Source organism: Mustela putorius, unplaced genomic scaffold, assembly GCF_011764305.1.
Source record: "Mustela putorius furo isolate JIRA1106 unplaced genomic scaffold, ASM1176430v1.1 tig00003875_pilon_pilon_pilon, whole genome shotgun sequence".
NCBI lineage: Eukaryota > Metazoa > Chordata > Mammalia > Carnivora > Mustelidae > Mustela > Mustela putorius.
Genome location: NW_025422026.1, coordinates 6582144 through 6602755, shown reverse-complemented (window position 1 = coordinate 6602755; position 20612 = coordinate 6582144). Strand labels below are relative to the sequence as shown.

General features: G+C 47.4%; 1 protein-coding gene and 1 long non-coding RNA gene across 2 annotated transcripts in view; both read right to left on the bottom strand.

The window, feature by feature from the left end:
• Window positions 1–2403: 2403 nt before the first annotated feature.
• LOC123388101 lies at window positions 2404–14677 on the bottom strand. Its single transcript, XR_006602641.1, has 3 exons — window positions 14593–14677; window positions 13781–13917; window positions 2404–5218 (listed from the first exon to the last, which is right to left on the bottom strand). It is a non-coding gene; the product is annotated as an uncharacterized LOC123388101 (long non-coding RNA).
• Window positions 14678–15369: 692 nt separating this feature from the next.
• LOC123388107 (centriole, cilia and spindle-associated protein-like) overlaps window positions 15370–20612 on the bottom strand; it is a 29140-nt gene continuing 23897 nt past the window's right edge. The window contains 3 exon segments of the mRNA XM_045067217.1: window positions 15370–15633; window positions 15635–15886; window positions 19069–19115. Coding sequence (XP_044923152.1) covers window positions 15375–15633; window positions 15635–15886; window positions 19069–19115 — 558 coding nt within the window. The 3' untranslated portion in view covers window positions 15370–15374.

Sequence of the window (20612 nt, the reverse complement as noted above, 5' to 3'; positions counted from 1 at the left end):
CCCAGGACCCTGGGACCATGACCTGAGCTGAAGGCAGAGGCTTAACCCACTGAGCCACCTAGGCACCCTACAGACTAATTTTAAAGCCTAAATAACAACATAAGCATTCTCCTTCATTATCCTATCTCTGCAAACATTGTGCTTGTGTGTTGTGTAATGCTTCATCCCTAATTTTTTTAACCGTCCTGCTCGGGTAGAACATTTGAATTATTTTCAAGTTTTCACTGTGTGGTGCATAGAGCATCATATTTTTTTTTTAAACGATTTTATTTATTTATTTGACAGAGATCACAAGTAGATGGAGAGTCAGGCAGAGAGAGAGAGAGAGAGAGGGAAGCAGACTCCCTGCTGAGTATAGAGCCCCATGTGGGACTCGATCCCAGGACCCTGAGATCATGACCCAAGCCGAAGGCAGCAGCTTAACCCACTGAGCCACCCAGGTGCCCCTCATCTTTTTTTTTTTAAGATTTTGTTTATTTGGGGTTGTGAGTTTGAGCCCCACGGTGGATATAGAGATTACTTAAAAATAAAAATCTTAAAAAAATAAAATAAAAAAGATCTTATGTATTTATTTGTTTAGAGAGAGCATGAACATAAGCTGGAAGAGAGGCAGAGGCACAGAGAGATAGAGAGAATCTTAAACAGACTCCCCACTAAGTGCAGAGCCCGACTCAGGGCTCGATCTCATGACCCTGATATCATGATCTGAGCTGAAACCAGGAGTCGAACCCTTAATCAACTGAGCCGCCCAGTCTTCCCTAAAGTATCATCTTTAAGATGATTTCTTCAGAGCATATTCCTGTAAGAATTATTGGGTCAAAGAACATGACACACATCATTTAAGAGTATGAGTTACGATAAACTCACCATCCTACCTCTGTAAGGCACAGTTTATCCTTTTAAATCCTGGCTCTACAGACCAGACTACTTAACAAAGTTGCCCTAAGTTCATGCCGAGAGCCAAGGATTTGGCTGCAGTCAGAGATTAGATCTTAGAGAAGCCATAAAACAAGAAGTTCAGGTTCAATTTTCCTTTCAAGAGCATTTGGTACCGAAGGAGGCTGAGGGTAGACTTTCTAGGTTCTGTTTACTACAAACGTCTCAGCAAACTCATCCTTCTTACTCTCTTGGGGTTCCCATTGACTGCTGTGTGACGTTGGGCAAGTTACTTAACCTCTCTGTGCCTCAGCATCCTCTTATATAAAAGTGGGGGATAAAAATAATACCCACAGCATAGTGTTATGTGACAATTAAGTGATTTTAAAATATGTAAAGTGCTCAGAGAAGCGCCGTGCACAGTGCTGTGGGTGTGTGTTCTTACTCTCAGAGAAGGAGAGCGTAAGGATGAAGGGCTGAGCAGACCTGACTTTAAAATCACCCCCCCCTTAAGGGGTTCCTGGGTGGCTCAGATGGTTAAACATCTGCCTTCAACTCTGGTCATGATCCTGGGGTCCTGGGATCGAGTCCCATGTTGTCTCTCACTTGGTTCAGTGGGGAGTCTCCTTCTCCCTCAGCTTCTCCCCCTGCTCTGTCTCTCTCTCTCAAATGCATAAATAAAATCTTAAAAAAAAAATAAATCTTAAATAAATAAAATAAATAAATCTTAAATAAATAAATAAAATCTTAAAAAAATAAGAATAAAAAATAAATAAAACCCCCCTCCACTGATTGTGAGCTGTGTCTCCTTGGACAGATGACTTAACCTTTCAGACATTCAATCTGTGCATTTGCAGACTAGGTCCCGAAGTTTGGAACCCTCATTTGCCAAGGTTCTGTACCTAATTTTGCACAGGATTTATAATCGTTAATTGCAATTTACATATAATTTGCAATTATATCATTGCAAAAGAAAGCCCCCAATTTTGTAAGCTTCCAGGCCTCAAAAACCTGGGTGCAGGGGCGCTTGGGTGTTCTCATTCGTTAAGCATCTGCCTTTGGCTCAGGTCCTGATCCTAGGGTCCTGGGATCGAGCCCCTTGTTGGGGTCCGTGCTCAACAGGGAGCCTGCTTCTCCCTCTCCCACTCCCCTTGCTTGTGTTCCCTCTCTCGCTGTGTCTCTCTGTATCAAACAAAGTCTTTAAAAAAACAAAACCCCTGCGTCCATCCCTAAGAAGGGTGATGCCATATGGGGTGCTTATAAAAATTAAATGAGATAATGTGTTAATAGACTTAAAATAGTGTCTGGTACATGGAAAGCCCTGACTAGTGTACAGTAGTTACTTCTTTGGAACATAATGAGCATAGAACTACCTTGGCTCCTTTTCTTCCTTTATACATATGTTACCACTTTAGGAAACCTAATTTACAAACACCCAAATTTTGGAAAAGAAAACAGAGGATGATCATCCTAGTCACGAAATGACTCACTGACTTTATTTATTTATTTATTTTTAGTAACCTCCATGCCCCACGTGGGGCTTGAACTCACAACCCTGAGATCAAGAGTCACATGCTCTACCGACTGAGCCAGTCAGACACCTCCCTGGCTTTACATTTATAGTTGATGTCTGAAAAGCAGGGATCCATCCACCGGGGCAAACATGAGAACTGAGACACCGGAAGTGCTTTGAAATCCTGGGAGGGTGGTCCCTGCGGAGAACAGAGGGATAAACAGCCCTTGGTACCCAGGGCTGCTGCACCTGCAGAACGGAAAAGCTTTTCCGGCTTTTCCGGGGGAGGAGCGGGATGGGTGGCCACCGCTCTCCAAGCCTAGAGGACAGGACCCTGCCTTCTCTTTGTTTTTTTTTGTAAACATCCCAACGACTTTCTTTTCAAAAAAACATTTTTTAAAGAAAATCCTGAAGCAAAGAACCAGAGCAGGTAGTTATCACTCATAGCAAAACCCCCGGTGATAACTGATAACGCAAGAGGCTAACGAGGAGGTTAAGCCTCGGTAAATAAAGCCAGGAGTAAACACCAGTACAGGAGCAGTGGCTGAGGGAATGTGGGAGGGAGAGGATCCAAGACCGGCCGCCAGGCAGTGAGTCAGCCCGGAGGCCTGGCGCGCCCAACTCCCAGCGGCCCCTTGGGGAGTCAGGGCTCAGGACAGGCCTGATAAACCCGGTCAGGATCCAAAAGGCCCTGGAATCCTCTCCCGGGTCCGTTATTCTCTGTCCCTCCCTGGCTATGGCTCCCTCCTCCACATCCAACTACCCCTTGCTTATGATTCTAGCCTCTTGCTACCTAAACCAGAGCCTGCGGGAAGGACCCATCTTTTTTCAACGAGGTGGGGGGCGGGGGGGGGATTTCATATCCAGCATCCCGTGGCTTATGTGGCCACCTCCTGACATGCCCACATGACCTTGGGCTGCACCCACATTTTCTAGACCAAGTAGATCCCCCAAAAGTAATGAGGCCAAACCCTGGCAATGCTGCATGGCAGAGCAGCAAGGGCACAGATGAATTGGGCTTGTGTGACGTTCTCCCCCGTGTGACCTTGACAGTCCCTCAGCGCCATAAAATGAGGGGAGTGATAGCCCCGTGGCCCACCTTACGTGAGTGTCCTGAAGATGAAGGGAACTGTTATGTGGGAAAGTACCTTGCAAAAGGAAAGGTATGGAACAAAGATAGATTATGTAAGAAATAGGGGAAATTTCAGGTCCCAGCCTGACCTGGCATAATCTCCTTCTGTCTTCTGCAGCGACCTGGAAACAGCTGCACGGGCCCTTTCCCCAACCCCCTCGGGTCTGTCTGTACAACCCAGTCCAATCAACACTCAGAGAGGTTTCTTCGGTGCTGGGTTGGACAGCGCCTGGGGCCTTGTGAGCACTTCTCACTGACTGTCCTCCCCCTGGGACCCATCTCCACCATGTCTCCAACTTCCTGTTGATACCAAGCCCAGGACAAGAGCCACCAGGAGGCAAGTCTCGGACAGCTGAGCATCCTCCCAGAAAGTGAGAATCCCGTCTCGTAGAAGAAAAAGAGGGAGGAGAAGGAGAAAAAGTAATTGGTTTACGGTTGAAAAGTTTGGGAAATTTTGCTGACCCAAATCCAACCTCTTCTCCCTTCCCCTTCCCAACCATCAAGGAAACACACAGGAACCTGCAGGGTTGGGACAACACCGTGACGAAGGGCGTAGTTGGGGTTTTGGGTTTTGGGGTTGTTTTAAAGGCAACTTTCAAATACACAGAAATAGAGTAAATAGTAAAATAAACCCTTTGGATCAGCTTCAACAATTATCAATATCTAAGAACACAAGAGAGGAGGGAGTTAGGAACCAAGTCAATGTCCCAGTTCCAGTCCTAACACCAATTAGTGATGAGACTTGGGCAAGTTGTTCAATCTTTCTGTTTCTTGACACATTCCATGGAAATGATAATTGGGAATAATCACCTTGAGAATTCCTTGTTCCGTAGTAAATGAAATAAGTTAGCTCCAAGGCACCATCTGAATGTCCACAACAGAGTGCTAATCATTAGTGATAATCTGAGCTAGAGGCTAGGAGTGCGGGTTGTAGGGGCCCAGGGCAGACTGCCCCAGGATGGGCCACTTTGCTTTTAATGCAAAGAAATGTTCATGCCAATTAAAACCCAGCAGATTCAAGAACAGCTCTTCACTTCCCCCTCCAGGGCGCAGCTTGGACCAGGAAGAGAGCTATTAACAGAAATTCCTGTTTACACAAGAAATGTATCTGCATGATAGGGCAACCTTTGTTTAACAAACATCTCCTACCTTCCTGCTAATGGTCTTCCTCCCTTTGTAGCTTCAGACCCCCACCCCCCTCTGTAGCTCCTATAAGGGTCCTGTTGCCCCACTGTCTTTGCAATTGTCATGGTCAAGTGGATTCCCCATGCGTAGCCCTGAAATTTGACTCTCTCCTACTAATCTGTTTTATGTCGATTGGATTTAGTCCAGCTAGAAGGATCTTGAAAGGCAGAGGAAATTCTTCGTCCCCAACAGGCTTTCTGGATCCAGATTACCTGGGATTGAATCCCAGCTCTCACTTTCTAGCTGTGTAACCTGGGACAAGTTGCTGACGCTCTCTCCGTGCCCCAGTGTTTTAACAGCATTCCCTGCCTCCTGGGTGTTTTGTTAGGCAAGTACATTTAGAGCATTGGCAATAACACAGGGCAAGTAGTAAGGGCTTGATAAGGGTTGACTTTGGTACTGTTAATACAACCTGTTGATCTCTACTTATTTTGGCATTTCGTACATTCCATTCACACCTGTACACATCCTCCTTCTGAAGGGGAAGCTCAGAGTCTCAGCTTTAGGGAAATCTGGAAGAAGGAAAGAAGAAAAGTGTCAGGAGTTGCACTTCCACTGGACCATTCCACGGAGGCTCCTGCCATATTCCCAGCAGAAATCTCAGACCTGCAGGCCCAAGAATTATGTTCTGATTTGCTTGCTCTGTGTGTGGCTCACAGATTCTTCATGGGGCAATCAGAAATGCTTTTAGGTTAAGTTGACACAACCTTGAAAAGCTGGAGTGACAAACCAGGAGAGGCTTCAAAGTGACGGTGACATGCCACCCCCCCCCCCAAACCCCACACTAGCTGAACAGAAGGCACCTCCTTTCTCGAAGACCTTTAAACTGCTGCCTGACCTCTCACGGGAGCCCTGTCACCTAGAAATCCTGGAGTGGTGTCCGTGGATGAGTCCATTTCATTCTTCTCCCCTCGTGGAGCAAACACTCGGGTGCCCCGTGGCACCTGGCCTGTGGGGGATGAGGGGATGGGGCATGCCCAGTTTTTCCTGGGGGACCTTGGACTCTTTGCTTCCCACATCTGGGCTTTCCTCTTCCAGTAGGGTGCACCCACCCATGTGATAACCACAGTCCCTTCCAAATCTTGCCTTTTGTGATGCTATACTTCTCTTTTGGATCTGAAATGCCAGTATTTGAACAATCTGATTCTTTTGACCAAACAAAGGGGGAGAGGGAAATCAGGGGCCTGTGGCTTCTGGCGATGGCGGTTCACCTCTCAGCCTGCAGCTGCCCACACCGCCTCCTGCATGCAGATGTTTACAGTGGTCGAAACCACAGTTTTTCCGTAGGGCTCAGACAGTGAGGCCAGCTCACCCCCACTGGCCCTGGCTTTGTTTATTAGGGGGGAAGAAAAACCACCAAAAAATCCCGCTACCAAGATCCCGGACAGGCTGAACCCATGACCTGAGAGAGAAGGCAGTGACCTGGGCCTGTGCCAAGAGGACATCCCGGTGGCCCAGGGAGGGCTGGGTCTCCTCATGATGCCACGGAGACCATACCGTGAACTGAGCCAGCACAAGACCTTCTTGTCCAAATTCTGGCCTCGTCACCCCAGTGCGTGTTTCTATTATTGTGTTCCTTGGAGGACAGTGAACCTTTCTTTACTGTCATTTGCGTTGATCAAAAAACGCTGTTAAGAAGGCCAGTTGTAGGGGCACCTGGGTGGCTCAGTGGGTTAAGCATCTGCCTTCGGCTCAGGTCATGATCTCAGTGTCCTGGGATCAAGCCCCCGCATCGGGCTCTCTGCTCAGTGGAGAGCCTGCTTCTCCCTGTCTCTGCCTGGCTCTTTGCCTACTTGTGATCTCTCTCTGTCAAATAAATAAATAAAATCTTTAAAAAAAAAAAAAGAAAAGAAAAAAGAAGGCCAGTTGTAACTCCGAAAGGAAGGCTGACCAGGCGTGGTAACGGGCACCAGCATCCATGGCCCCTTCCTAGGAGAGGATTGTTGGTCCCCGCCTTGACACTGGTGGCATCTCTCTGAGTGAGGACAGACCTCCCCTGCCCCATCCTCAGGTCTGGCCATGTGGTTTAGTAGTGATGTGGGAAACAGAGGCAGAAGAACAATTATTAAATTTCCTTACCCACTGACAAGCCTTGAAAAAGACAGTCACATTCCTCTAGGGACTCAATTGCCTCCTCCTGGAGGCTTTGCTAAGGGCAAAGGGCAAACCCAGCCTGACAGACCCCTACCAACCCCCTACCAGGATCCTGCAGTCTACTTTAACAATTCCTTTGAAAATTTTATCTCTGAATCCTCCAAGATACATGTTGACAATCATTCCCAAACATATGGCCCACTGATAAACATCTAAAGGGTCTCACACAAAGGTTTTATTACATATAATGAATAACTTTTTCCCAACAACAGCCAGCCCCTCAAGGTCCTGGAAACCTTGCTTCCAATATTCCTTAGAGACTTACACCATCCCTAACCCCCTACCCAACTTGGAGGCAACCAATGGACCACTCCTCACAACCCCAAGGCAACAGCTTTTTCTGCCCACGCTTTTTGTCCCTGTGCTTTTTTTTTTTCTTTTTTTAAGATTTTGTTTATTTATTTGACAGACAGAGATCACAAGTAGGCAGAGAGGTAGGCAGAGAGGGGAGGGGGGAAGCAGGCTCCCTGCTGAGCAGAGAGCCTGATGCTGGACTTGATCCCAGGACCCTGGGATCATGACCTGAGCCGAAGGCAGAGGCTTTAACCCACTGAGCCACCCAGGCGCCCTCCCTGTGCTTTAATAAACCACCATTTTGCACCAAAGATGTCTCAAGAATTCTTTCTTCGTCGTCGGCTCCAGACCTCACCCCACCAAACCTCACTTATATTCTAAGATGTCATCGGTAGGACCCGAGACAGGAGAGTAGAGCTAACATAAGCCCGCTCCAAGCAGAAACTTTAAGATCCATTGTATGTTTCCTCCAGATGGCTTCCTCTTTCCCATTGCCTTGGGAACCCCAGGTTCCAGAGAGCGGCTTCCCCCACTTGGGTCCTGGACTGAGAAATCACGTGAGGCAGAGCTGCAGCCACAAACATATAATGTGGGATGCTTGGGTGGCTCAGTGGGTTAAAGCCTCTGCCTTTGGCTCAGGTCATGATCTCAGGGTCCTGGGATCGAGCCCCACATTGGGCTCTCTGCTCAGCAGGGAGCCTCCTTCCTCCTCTCTCTCTCTCTCTGCCTGCCTCTCTGCCTACTTGTGATCTCTGTCAAATAGATAAATAAAATCTTAAAAAAAAAAAAAAAAGACTTCTGCAAAACCAATTCTAACCAGGGTTCAATTCAACAGTAGCTAAACATCAGGAAACTGCCTGACTTTGATTCAGAATGGTGAGACACACGAAGGCAGGGCTGTTTTCCACTCCACAAAATTCTCTGCTCTCTTGGGATATAAGCAATACAAAATCTGGTTGCTCTGTTTTCCATCTTACCTACCATGGCGGCCCCGGGCAGGTCACCCCCAAATCTGTCATGGTGGGATATTGATTATTTTGATGTAAGTTACTTAAGAAAGAGCAGGTGCAGGAAGAATGCTCTGGCTCCCCTTGGCCTCCAGGAAGCAAGAAATCTATCTCCCGTGGGAGAGGTACGTCCCTGCAGCAGGAGGCAGAGAGATCCTCACCATCAGAGAAGGGGATCCAGAGAGGAGGAAGTGCACATAACAGACCTTGTTACTTTCATGTACATACTGTCCCTGGCCAAATTCTGTTTAGGATTCCTCACTAACGGAAACTCCCAAATAGAAGTCATTTGTGATGGTTTGTTTGTTTCTTTGTTTTCGTTGCCAATTCCTCACAGATTGTTGTGTCTTTGCCTTAAGAAGTAGAAAAGCTGCCTGCCTTGGTCATGTCTTCGGGGCTCAGTTTTCCTCTTGTGCCGGTGATGGGAAGTTTTGCGGGGCAGGTTGGCTAGGCTGTACCACCCGGTTGCTTAATCCAACACCAACCTAGGTGGTGCCGTGAAGATGTCTTGCAGATGTGGTTGACTTTCAGCAAAGGGTATGATCCTTGATTATGAGTGTGGGCCTCACCCGATCAGTGGATTTTGCCACGAGAGCAAAAACAGGTTTTCTGGGAGTAGGAATTTCTGTTGCATCGGTTCCTGCCTGAGTTTCTAGCCTGCCCTATGGATTTCAAACTAACCAACCCAGTCCTTAAAATCAATCTCTCTCTTGCTCGCTCTCTCTCCCTTTCTTAGCCCACTCTTCCCCATCCAGAGCCAATCTAGGTTTTTCTGTACTCCCTGTGTGATCTGTTCTCACTATTTCTGGGGCTTTGGGGACTGAGGCCATTGGTCGTAGCTGGTACTGTTTACCCTGGGGAATGCCAGGGGGCCTTTGAGAAGGAGGGGCTCCCCCCCAGCTCATCCCAAAAAGCTATGAGTGAGCTGAGGGAACCCCTCCCCCTCTTCCCTGCCCCCTCCGCATCCTCCATCCACGTTCAGTCATCCTTTGCTGACTTCTTTTCCCCTTTAAAACTGTCCTTGAGTGTGATTTTCCCTCCTTTCATCAGTATAAAAGCAAGTCTCTCTGTCTTTTTTTTTAAAGTAGGCTCCACTCCCAGCATGGAGCCCAACACCGGGCTCGATCTCATGACCCTGAGATTAAGACCTGAGCTGAGATCAAGAGTCAAATGCTTAGCCAACTGAGCCACCCCAGGTGCCCCTAAAAACAAATCTCTTGATCAAGGATTTATTGGCAGCCTCTATCTTTTTGGGAATGACCTATCCTTGGAGTCTCTGTTCTTTTCTTCCTTTCTGTCTTTCGCTTCCTTGCCTCCTCCCCCCCCCCCATTTTTTTTTTTAAGATTTTATTTATTTATTTGACAGACAGAGATCACAAGTAGGCAGAGAGGCAGGCAGAGAGAGGGAGAGGAGGAAGCAGGCTCCCCGCAGAGCAGAGAGCCCCATGCGGGACTTGATCCCAGGACCCTGAGATCATGACCTGAGCCGAAGGCAGCGGCTTAACCCACTGAGCCACCCAGGCGCCCCTCCTTCCCCCTTTTCTTCCTCAATCCTTCCTCCCCAAATTTTCTCTCATTTACGCAAAAGTGAGGACAATCAGTATGGTGGGACAGAGAAGTGGAGTGCCCGGGAGGGGATCATGAAAAACAAGGGTGGGAACCAGGCCACCCCACGGCTCAGAACAGCAGGGACAGGCACAGGTGTAGGAGACACTCCAGGGACCCAGGGGACAGAACCCGGGGTCTAGGCAGTATCTGAGAGCCGGGTTGGGTGGTGAAGCCATTGACTGACACAGGGGACAAAGGATAGGGAGAGAGTTGGTGAAGGGGTTATGTGATATAGTGGGTTTTTTTTAAAAGATTTTATTTATTTATTTGAGAGCGAGAGAGTGAGCGAGCGAGCGAGAGAGAGAGAGAAAGCACAAGCAGGAGAAGGGGCAGAGGGAGAAGCAGGCTCCCTGCTGAGCAGAAAACCCAGGACCCTGAGATCATGACCGGAGCCAAAGGCAGATGCTTAACCGACTGAGCCACCCAGGCGCCCTGACACAGTGATTCATAATAAGAATATACATTTTGTCACCTAGCTCCTAAAAATCCCAGGAGTTTCCTGAGAAGAGCAATAGAGTCGCTCTCCATTTTTCACAGCCAGCTGCTTTCAGTCAGGCAAGTTTATGTTAATGAATGACTCCTGGAAAGCCCCTAAGGACAAGGGGGCAGTAGCCAGAGGAACCAACCTTACAGATTAAAGCCCACCTCTGGGGAGGGGAGCAGGGATGGTGACTGAGCTAACTCACAGATGGCCCACGAACTGATCAGCTGTGCCTGCGTAATGAAACCCCCGCAAAAACCCACAAGGATGAGTTAGTGAACGAGCGCGCATCGACCCCCCAAGAGGGTGGTGCTCTTGGCTCCACGGGGACGGAAGCTCCGGGGCTCAGAACCCTTCTGCACCTCACCTATGTCTCTTCATCTCTCCCTGTATCCTTTGTAAGAACCAGTGATCTAGTAAGTAAACTGTTCCCCTGAGTTCTGTAACTCGGGCCATGGGAAGCTGAATTATAGTCAGTGGGTCAGAATCACAGGAAACAGTCTGGACCCATGATCGGCGACGGGTGATTGAGGATGGGGCCATCTTTTGGGACCGAGTCCCTAACTGGGGGGATCTTATGCCATTCCCAGGCAGATGGTGTCAGAACTGAATGAACTGTGGGACGTCTTCTTGGTGTCGCAGAATAGTTTCTGTGTGGGGATCCCTCCCCTGCACCCCCCCCACCACATATATTTGGTGAGGGTAGAGGAGATATGCAGGAGTGTTTTGTAGGGTTTTTTTTTCTTCTTCTTTTTTTTTTTTTAAGATTTAATTTATTTAGGGCACCTGGGTGGCTCAGTGAGTTGAACCTCTGCTTTAGGCTCAGGTCATGATCTCAGGGTCCTGGGATCGAGCCCCGCATCGGGCTCTCTGCTCAGCGGGGAGCCTGCTTCCTCCTCTCTCTCTGCCTGCGTCTCTGCCTCCTTGCGATCTCTGCCTGTCAAATAAATAAATAAATAAAGCTTTAAAAAAAGATTTAATTTATTTGTCAGAGAGAGAGAGAACTAGAGCGCACAAACAGGGCGGCGGCATGCAGATTGAAAGGAGAGGGAGAAGCAGGCCTCCTGCTGTGCAAGAAGCCCGATGCGGGGCTCGACCCCACGAACCTGGGATCATGACCTGAGCTGAAGTCAGACACTTAACCAACTGAGCCACCCAGGTGTCCCACACAGGAGTGTTTTAGATTTACAAGTGGGAGAAAGTGATGTGGTTAAGATTTTTTTTTCCTTTTTTATTACTTGATTGACAGACTGATTGATAACAGTCTTGACACCCAAATTGGGGCTCGATCAGAAGTCACATGCTCTACCGACTGAGCCAAACAGGCGCCCTGATTGTGGTTAAGATTTTGTTATCTTGAGCCACCTGTGTGGACTGAGCAGGTAGAAGGAAATCGGAAGCTCATGAACCAGTGGAGAAGGTGTGTTTGGAGAGGCTCCAACACACAGGAGAGGGAGAAGGGGAACTGTGGGAGACATGTGACAGGCCTGAGAGGAAGTGGTGAGTGACAGGAGGCGTTGGGTGGGGCTGGCTGCTGGGGACATGCTGGCACTGAAAGGACTAGAAGATCAAGAGGTGCCAGAAAAGAGAAAAAAAAATAAGGCATAGAAGGAGGGGCAGCCCATCTGGAAGTTCCAGAGAAAGAGAAGAAAGGAAGGAAGGAAACAGAGAGGCTAGAAAAAATTAGAACAAAATATCCATCAGCTGAAGAAAGGCTTGAATCTGCAGATTGAAAAGGCTCAGGTATCAAGCGAGATAAATAAATAAAACCAAAGCCCAGTAAAACCACGAGACACAGCCTGGTGATAGTCTAGGTCTCTAAGGATAACAAAAACCATCGTGAAAGTTTCTGGAGAGAGGAAAACAGGTCACCTGCAAAATAAATATCCAACAAGCCTCCAACATCTCATCAGCAATACTGGATTCCAGAATATAATCAAAACAATACCTTCCAGCTTCTCAGGAAATGTTGTTTTGACCCTTCGATTGTATGCCCAGCCAAGAGATCAAATAAGATATTTCTCATATGTAGAAGGACCCGGCATTGACCTCCCACATGACTTTTCTAGGGAGAAAAAAAATCCTAGGACATACCCTAGCGAGATGGAAACAGAATTTTGGAGAAGGAAAGTGAAATCAACGGAGGAACAGGATTGGGTGGGGGGCGGGGTATTCCAGAATGGTAGCTGTCCACAGACCTGTAAATTAGTGGCTCAGTTGGAGTAAGAAGTCAAGGAATTGCATGAAAAATGCTTTCAAAGGGAAAGTGAATTCAGTCAATGGGTAATATTAGGGGCGCCTACTGGCTCAGTCAGAAGAGCCTGTGACCCTGCATCTCAGGGTTGTGTCTGAGCCCCCCACACTGATAGAGTTTACTGAAAAAGACAAATATAAACTTAAAAAAATATTAATCTGAGGAAGATCTTCATCTCCACCTCATTTAAAAGCAGAGAAACCAATAAAAAAAAAAAAAACTCTGGGAAAAACAAAAAGTTGTATTAAGAAGTAATGACCCACATATTAAAGATTTATTCATTTGTTAGAGGGAGAGAGATTGAGGGTTCGAGGAGAACGTGCACAGGGCGGGGTATGGGCAGAGGGTGAGAGGGAGAGAGACTCTCAAGCAGACTCCCCACTGAGCACAAGCCCGGTGCTGGAGCTTGATCTTACTACCCCGACATCATGGTCTGGGCCATAATAAAGAGTCAGAAGCTCAACCCACTGAGCCACCCAGGAGCCCCGTCATGACCCATATATAAAGCCAGCTACTTTTTAAAAAAGATTTAATTTTTTTTAATAAAGATTTTATTTATCAACTTTGAAAGAGAGAGAGAGAGCATGCATATGTGAGTGGGGGGGAGGGGAAGAGGGAGAGAGAGAATCTCAAGCAGACTCTGTGCTGAGTGCGGAGCCCCACGTAGGGCTTGATCTCATGACCAGAGCTGAAATCAAGAGTCAGACACTTAACACCATCCAGGCGTCCCATACTTTTTCTATTTTAATTAAGGTATAACGTACCTAAAGGAAAATGCTCCAATCTTAAGAGTTCTACGCAGGCGGTTGTGACCAATGTGAACGCTTAGGTAACATCACTCATTTACACCATTATCAAGATCAAGAACATCCGTATCACTCCCAGGAAATTCCGTATCACTCCCAGGAAATTCCGTCATGTCTCTTCCCCATCGAGCCTCTCTACCCAAAAGCAACCACTGATCTGAAGCAAGCTAAAATTGAGACGGAGTGTAATAAACAAGAATCCATTTGACCTTGATTTTTCTTAACTCTCTTTTGAGCAACCCAAGTGTCGTGCCCAAAACTATGTTTACTTCTTTACCGAATCTAAGAACAACACTTTGTCCTAATATTATAAGTGATATGTATTGGTATATTGGTTTCCTAGAGATCCTATTACAAATTTCCATAAGCTTGGGGGCTTAAGACAACAGAGATTTCTTCTCTCACAGTTCTGAAGGCCGAAAATCTGAAATCAAGGTGTCAACAAGGCCACATTCCCTCCAAAGACTCACCTTTCTTTGTGCCTTCCAGGTTCTGGTGCCTCCAGATGTCCTTTGGCTTGTGGGTGTGTGTACCCAGTCTCTTCCTCTGTGGCCATTTTCCTTTCTCCCCTCTTCTGTGTCTTCTCTGTGGGCCCTTATAAGGACACCTGTTATTAGAAATAAGGCTCACACTGTTAATCCAGGATGACCCTCTCATCTCAAGATCCCTATCTTAATTTTACATCTGTAAAGACCCTTTTTCCAAATAAGGTCACATTCACAGTTTTCAGATATGAATATATTTTGGGGGCAGGCCACCATTCAGACCCCCATAATTGGTTCTCAGGTTTTTTGTTTGTTTGTTTGTTTGTTTTTTTGTTTTGTTTTGTTTTGTTTTTGTTTTTGCAATTTGAGACGATTTTATTGGCTACAGGGTCTGGGAAGGGGTGAGAACAGGAAGGAAATGGGCTCCAGCTAAGCTGGTGGAAATACAGAGTTCCAAGCATCTGTAGCCACTTAAAGGCATTCGGGGTCGGTGTCTGAAAAGATTAAGATGCTTTAAAACAAAACTCTTATAAGAATATCAAATATTGGGACGCCTGGGTGGCTCAGTTGGTTAAGCAGCTGCCTTTGGCTCAGATCATGATCCCAGCGTCCTGGGATCGAGTCCCACATCAGGCTGCGTGCTCAGCAGGGAGCCTGCTTCTCCCTCTGCCTCTGCCTGCCATTCCGTCTGCCTGTGCTCGCTACCCCCACCCCCCGCGATTAAAAAAAAAAAAAAAAAAGAATATCAAATATTTAGGGAATTAGCTTCAGAAATACCCAAATGTCTATGGCTTCACCTGTCGCCCTACTGCTGAGGTAGGTGACCAGGATCCAGCGAAACAGAGCAGTCTTCGGGAAATTCCCTACAGAAAACGCCGGGTCATCGCTGGTTTCTTAAACCTGTGTCTGTTTTCCTCTGATGGTTTTTCTTTTGTTCTGCTTCTTCTTTCTCCTGCTGACCCGGCAGCCGTTCCTGCCTTCAGGCCCCGTGCTGAGTAGCATCTCATGTACTCCGTCACCCACGGGTTCTCCGAGCGCGGAGGCTTTATCCTCCGCTTCTTCTCCACCTCCACGGAGTGGGCGCGCTGCCCCTGAGTGACCAGTTTCCGTTTTTCCACCTGTCTCCTGTTCTGGGCTCGCAGTGCTGACTCGTGAATCTCGTGGACCGGAGCGGACGCGCAGACATGGTGAGTTTTCTGGATTCCTGTATCCGTCTGCTTTTCTCCCCACCCGTAAAGGGCGAAAACGGATGCTTGTTCTCTTTTCTTTTACTCGATGATCTTTGAGGACTTTTGACTGCTTTCCTATTTCCTCTGGCAAATAAGGCACTTGGTTGCTGTCGGGGTTCAGGACTGTTAGGTAACTTCTCAGTCTCTTTTGTTCTGATCTCTCTCTCTCTCTCTCTCTTTTTTTTTTTAATATTTATTTACTTATTTATTTGACAGACAGAGATCACAAGTAGGCAGAGAGGCAGGCAGAGAGAGAGACGGAGAAGCAGGCTCCCCGCTGAGCAGAGAGCCCGATGTGGGGCTCGATCCCAGGACCCCGAGATCATGACCCAAGCCGAAGGCAGAGGCCTTCACCCACCGAGCCACCCAGGCGCCCCTGTTCTGATCTCTTGTTCAGGTTTTTCTTTGATATCTTTCACTGGCGGGGCTGGCAGAGCCGCAGCCGCCGCCGCCTTGTCCGCGCCCGCGTGGTCTGTGCCCTCCGCCTCCCGGGCCTCCTCGGCCTCGGCCTCCGCCGCCTCCGCGCCCCTCTCTTCCCCTGGCCCGCGCGCCCGCCGTTCCGGCCCCTCCCGCGCCGCGGGCTCCGCGGGCGGCGAGGCGGGGGGCGCCCTGGGGCGCGGGGCCCCATGCTCCCGACGACGAGTCGTCCGAGTCTCCGGACCGGCCACAGTCGCCAGAGAGCCAGGGCGCGTGCGCCTGCTCCCGCAGCCGGCGGCCCAGGCGGTAGCGCTGCAGCTCGCGGTGGCACGGCCCGTCCTCCTCCCAGCGCGGCTCCCGTTGGCGCTTCGTGTACCCGCTCTTCACCCGGCTCCCCGGGGCCACGGTGCCCGCCGCCGGCTGGAGTGCTCGCCGCCGCCGCCGCCTACGGAACCGGGGACACGACACAGAGGCCCGCCCCGCCCCTCCCGTCGGTTCTCAGTTTTTAAAACCAGACTGGTGCTGATGATAGACATAATATGTGAATGGTGTACATAATCTTAAACATTCTAGTCGTCACATTACAGAAGTAAAAAGAAAACAGGTGATATTAGGGACCGAATGTTTGTGTCTCCCAAAATTCGTATGTTGAAGCTTTAGATGTACAGTTTAGCTTAGCGGTGGGGCTTGTAAGACAGTAATTAAGGTTGAATGAGGTAATAAGGATGGGAGTCTTATTCAATAGGGTTGGTCCCTTATAAGAGAAGGAGACGCTAGTGCACTATTGGTGAGAATGTAAATTGGTGCAGCCACCATGAAAACAATATGGAGGATCCTCAAAAAATTTAAAACAGAACTACTCTATGATCCAACGATTCCATTTCTGAGTATTTATCCGAAGGAAATGAAGTCACTATCTCAGAGAGGTATCTGCTTCCCCGTGTTCACTGTAGCATTATTCACAATAGCCAAGACATTGAAACAATCTAAGTGTCCATCAATGGATGGATGGATAAAGAAAATGTGGTGTAGGTATACACAATGGAATATTATTCAGCCATAAAAAGGACATCCTGGCAACATGGATGGACCTCAAGAGTGTTATATGAAGTAAAATAAACCAAGAGAACAGAACTGAGAGTCCAGAAATATATTTATGGGCAATTGATTTTCAACAAGGGTGCCAAGACCATTTCATGGGGGAAAGAAAAGTCTTTTCAACAAATGGCGCTAAAGCAGGTTGAAATGCAAAACAATTAGTTTGGACCCTTACCTGATACCCTATGCAAAAATTAACTGAAAATGGATCAAAGTCTAAATGGAAGAGCTAATATCATAAAACTCTTAGGTGAAAACATAGTTGTAAATTTTTGTGAACTTGGGTTAGGCAGTGGTTTCTCACATATGACACTTAAAGCACAAGCAATGAAAAAAATAGAAAAATTGGACTTTATCAAAACCAGAAACTTCTGTACTTCAGAAAACACTCTCAAAAAAGTGAGGGGAGCCTAGCTGGTTCAGTCGGTGGAGTGTGTGACCCTTGACCTCAGGGCTGTGAGTTCAAGCCCCATGCTGGGTGTGGAGAATACTTAAAATATTTTTCAAAAAAAAAAAATTTATCAAATAAATAAGTAAAATCTTTTTAAAAAATTTTAAAAAAGTGAAATTAAAAAATAAAATATTTTTCAAAAAAGTGAAAAAACTCACAGAATGAGAGAAAATACTTGCAGATCACATGCCTGATAAGAGTCTAATATCCAGAATATAAAAAACTTTTTTTTTTAAATTTTTAATCTCTACACCCAATGTGGGGCTCACACTCACAACCTTGAGATAAAGTCATATACTCTACCATCTGAGCCAGCCAGGTGCCCCCAGAATACAAAAAACCCTTTTAACTCAACAACAAAAAGACAATCCAATTAGCAAATGAGCAAAGGATTTGAATCAATATTTCTCCAAAGAAGGCACCCAAATGGCCAATAAGCACATGAAAAGATGCCCATCATCAGCCATCAGAGAACTGCAAATCAAAATTGCAATGATACCACTTCACACCCAGTAGGATGGCTATAACCAAAAAGGCAGACAATAAAAAGTGTTAGTGAGGATGTGGAGAGACTGGAATGCTCATACTTTGCTTGTGGGAATGAATAGTGGTGGCAGCCACTTTGGAAAACAGTCTGGAAGTTCCTCAAAAGATAAAGCATAGAGTTATTGTATGACCCAACAAATCTACTCCTAAGTACATACCCAAGAGAAATGAAAACATATATTATTGAAAAACATGCATACTAATGTTCATGACAGCATTCTTCATAAGTAGCCAGAAAGTGGAAACAGCCCAAATGTCCCTCAACTAATGGATGAATAAACAAAGTAGTATATCCCTACAATGAAATACTATTCCCCAACAGAAAGGAATGAAGTAATAATGCATTCTTCAACACAGACAAGCCTTGAAAATATATTAAGTGAAAAAAAGTCACCCCCCAAAGGCCACATACTGTATGGTTCCATTCATATGAAATGTTTAGAACCAGAAATCCATAGAAATGGAAAATAGTAGTTTCCAGAAGCTGAAGGCAGGAAGGAGTAGAGAGTGCTGGCTCATGGGTCAGGGGTTTCTTTTTTGAGTGCTAAAAATGTTCTGGAATGAGTGACTGGTGATTCTGGGACAATTCTGTGAATACATTACAGTCTACCAAATTGAACACTTTATTTTTATTATGGGGGGCGGGTGTTGGGAAGTGCAGAGGGAGAGGGAGAGAGAGGATCTTAAGCAGGCTCCATGTCAGCACAGAGTCTGACACGGGGCTCGATCTTAGCACACTGAGGTCATGACTGAGATGAAATCAAGGGTCAGATGCTTAACCTACTAAGTCAACCCAGTGCCCCTATAGTCTATCAAATTGTACATTTTAAAAGGGTGAATCGGATGATATGTGGAAAAGGAAGGAGGGAAGGAGAAAAAAGAGATAGGGAAGGAGAGAGGTAGAGAGGGAAGGAAGGCGGGAGGGAGGAAAGAAGGAAGGAAAAACTTTGAGGAAGAAGAAAAGGAAATGAAGGATTTAATTTAACTGGACCTTTTATTTTCTCATTGAAATATTCATTCCACAGACCCATCTGTTGTGTGCAGAACACTTAATAATGCTACTTGACCCAGCAGAGGCTCCGTATATGCTCGTTTATCAAGAAGTCAGTGGGGGACGGGAGGGGAAAAAAAGAAAAAAAAAAAGTCAGTGGGGCGGTGGGGGGAGGGTACCTAGTTGGTTCAGTGGGTGGAGCCCGCTACTCTCGATTTCCGGGTTGTGAGTTCGAGTCCTGCTTTGGGGGTCCAGACTACTTAAATCCTTAAAAGAAAAAAGAGGGGGAGCAATGGGTTCTGTTGATGTAGAATGAGCCAAAGGGCTCTTTAAGGAGCAGGAATCCTTTCCTTGGCCTCTGTGGTGGGTCCTCTTGCCAGTGACAGACAACACTCGGGCAGCATCGGAAAAAACAGACTTCGAGGTCCTGGGCACAATGTCTCTGTGGTTTCGGCAAATAACATTTTTTTGCCAATTTCCCAGTAAGGTGACTCATTCAGCCGCAGGCGACTTGGTGGGTACTTCCTGGACGCCCACTCACCTGGAAACACGGAGGTGGCTCTGGTCCAGAAGTGGGTCTCCCCCTGCCTGGAGGAGAGACAACAAGCTCATTGTTGGGAGAAGGGGTCAGAAGTGGTCAGAATAATGATGCTCAGAGATACCCCTGGGGCGGCTGGAGCTTACCCCCACCCCAACCCCCACCCCTGCCAGGGCAGAGCTTCCCCCACTTTTCCTGGTAGCGGAAGCCAGGACAAGCCCAAAGCACGCGACTGGGAGGCGCAGGTCTGGGCGCACTCAGGCCCTGCTGCCCACGTGCCTTGGTCTCTGCGGGTAAAAGTGGCCCCTACCCCTGGCCATTGAGAGACGGTGGGGGAAATGCGGGGCTCAAATTTGAGGTGTCCTGCATCCCCAGCTCCCCCTAGCGGCCAACCAGACCTGCTGTCTTCTCGCCGCCTCTCCTACCACCCAAGCCTGGTTCTAGAGGTAAAGGATCCTCCTCTCAGAGTCCAAACCCTTCCCTGGTCGTAGCTGTCACACCCTCCCACGTCCTCCCCCAGCTCCCCGGTGCTACGACAGCCAATGTGCTTGTCATATCCAGTGCCTGAGAAACTGTGTTTGAAAAATTGTCATTACCTAAATAAATCAAGCCTGCTGTTTGTCTGCGAACAAGGTCCCTGGTTTAAGTAAGAGCTTGGGTGTGCTGCGTGTGTGCCCGGCTCCCCTGCAGTAATTTTAGGAGCTTCCCAGGGCTTCAGGGGTCCCAGCCAAGCCAGGAGTCCCCGGGGGTTAAAAACAGATGGCAATTGTGGCCACTCTTGACAGTATTTAGGCTCTTACTGCTGAGACTCCGTTTCTAGAAAGTTCTAGAAGCTGCTGTCTCCCTTAGTCATGGCTGACTGAAATTCCCAGGGGTAAGAGGAACTCTGTGGGAAGTTACCTGTACTGTCAGCTTCCAGGCTGGGCCCTAGGATTCCTGGCAGAAGGCTCTCTGTGGCCCTGTGACTCAAGATCTCAGTGAGGCCAGCATTCCTGGTGTGTTTGAGAGTGTTGCAGTGCAGGAGGTCAGTGGGCTTCTCTCGTGATGTGGTCAGACTGTCATCACAACTGCCAGCATTTTGTGAGTTTCTACTATGTGCAGAGCACTTTTCAGAACTTTTAAAAGGTAGAAATCAGTGGCCTAGTTCTCCAAGGTATATAGTCTTAAGAGAAGGGAAGTAGTGATAACATGAAGTACCTATAAGAAAATAACTAAAATTCTGTTTTTTTTAAAATTTTTTTTAAAGATTATTTATTTGATGGAGAGAGAGATCACAAGTAGGCAGAGAGGCAGACTGAGAGAGAGAAGGAAGCAGGCTTCTCACTGAACAGAGAGCCCAATGCGGGGCTCGATCCCAGGACCCTGAGACCATGACCTGAGCTGAAGGCAGAGGCCTTAACCCGCTGAGCCACCTAGGCATCCCTAAAATTCTGTTTAATTCCAGCAAAACCAGCTGAGCACTTATGTAAGGAGTTGTGTAACACATTTCAAAGGTGCTTTAAAAGAAATTAGATGTTGGGAAGACAAGGAATGGAACACTATTAAAG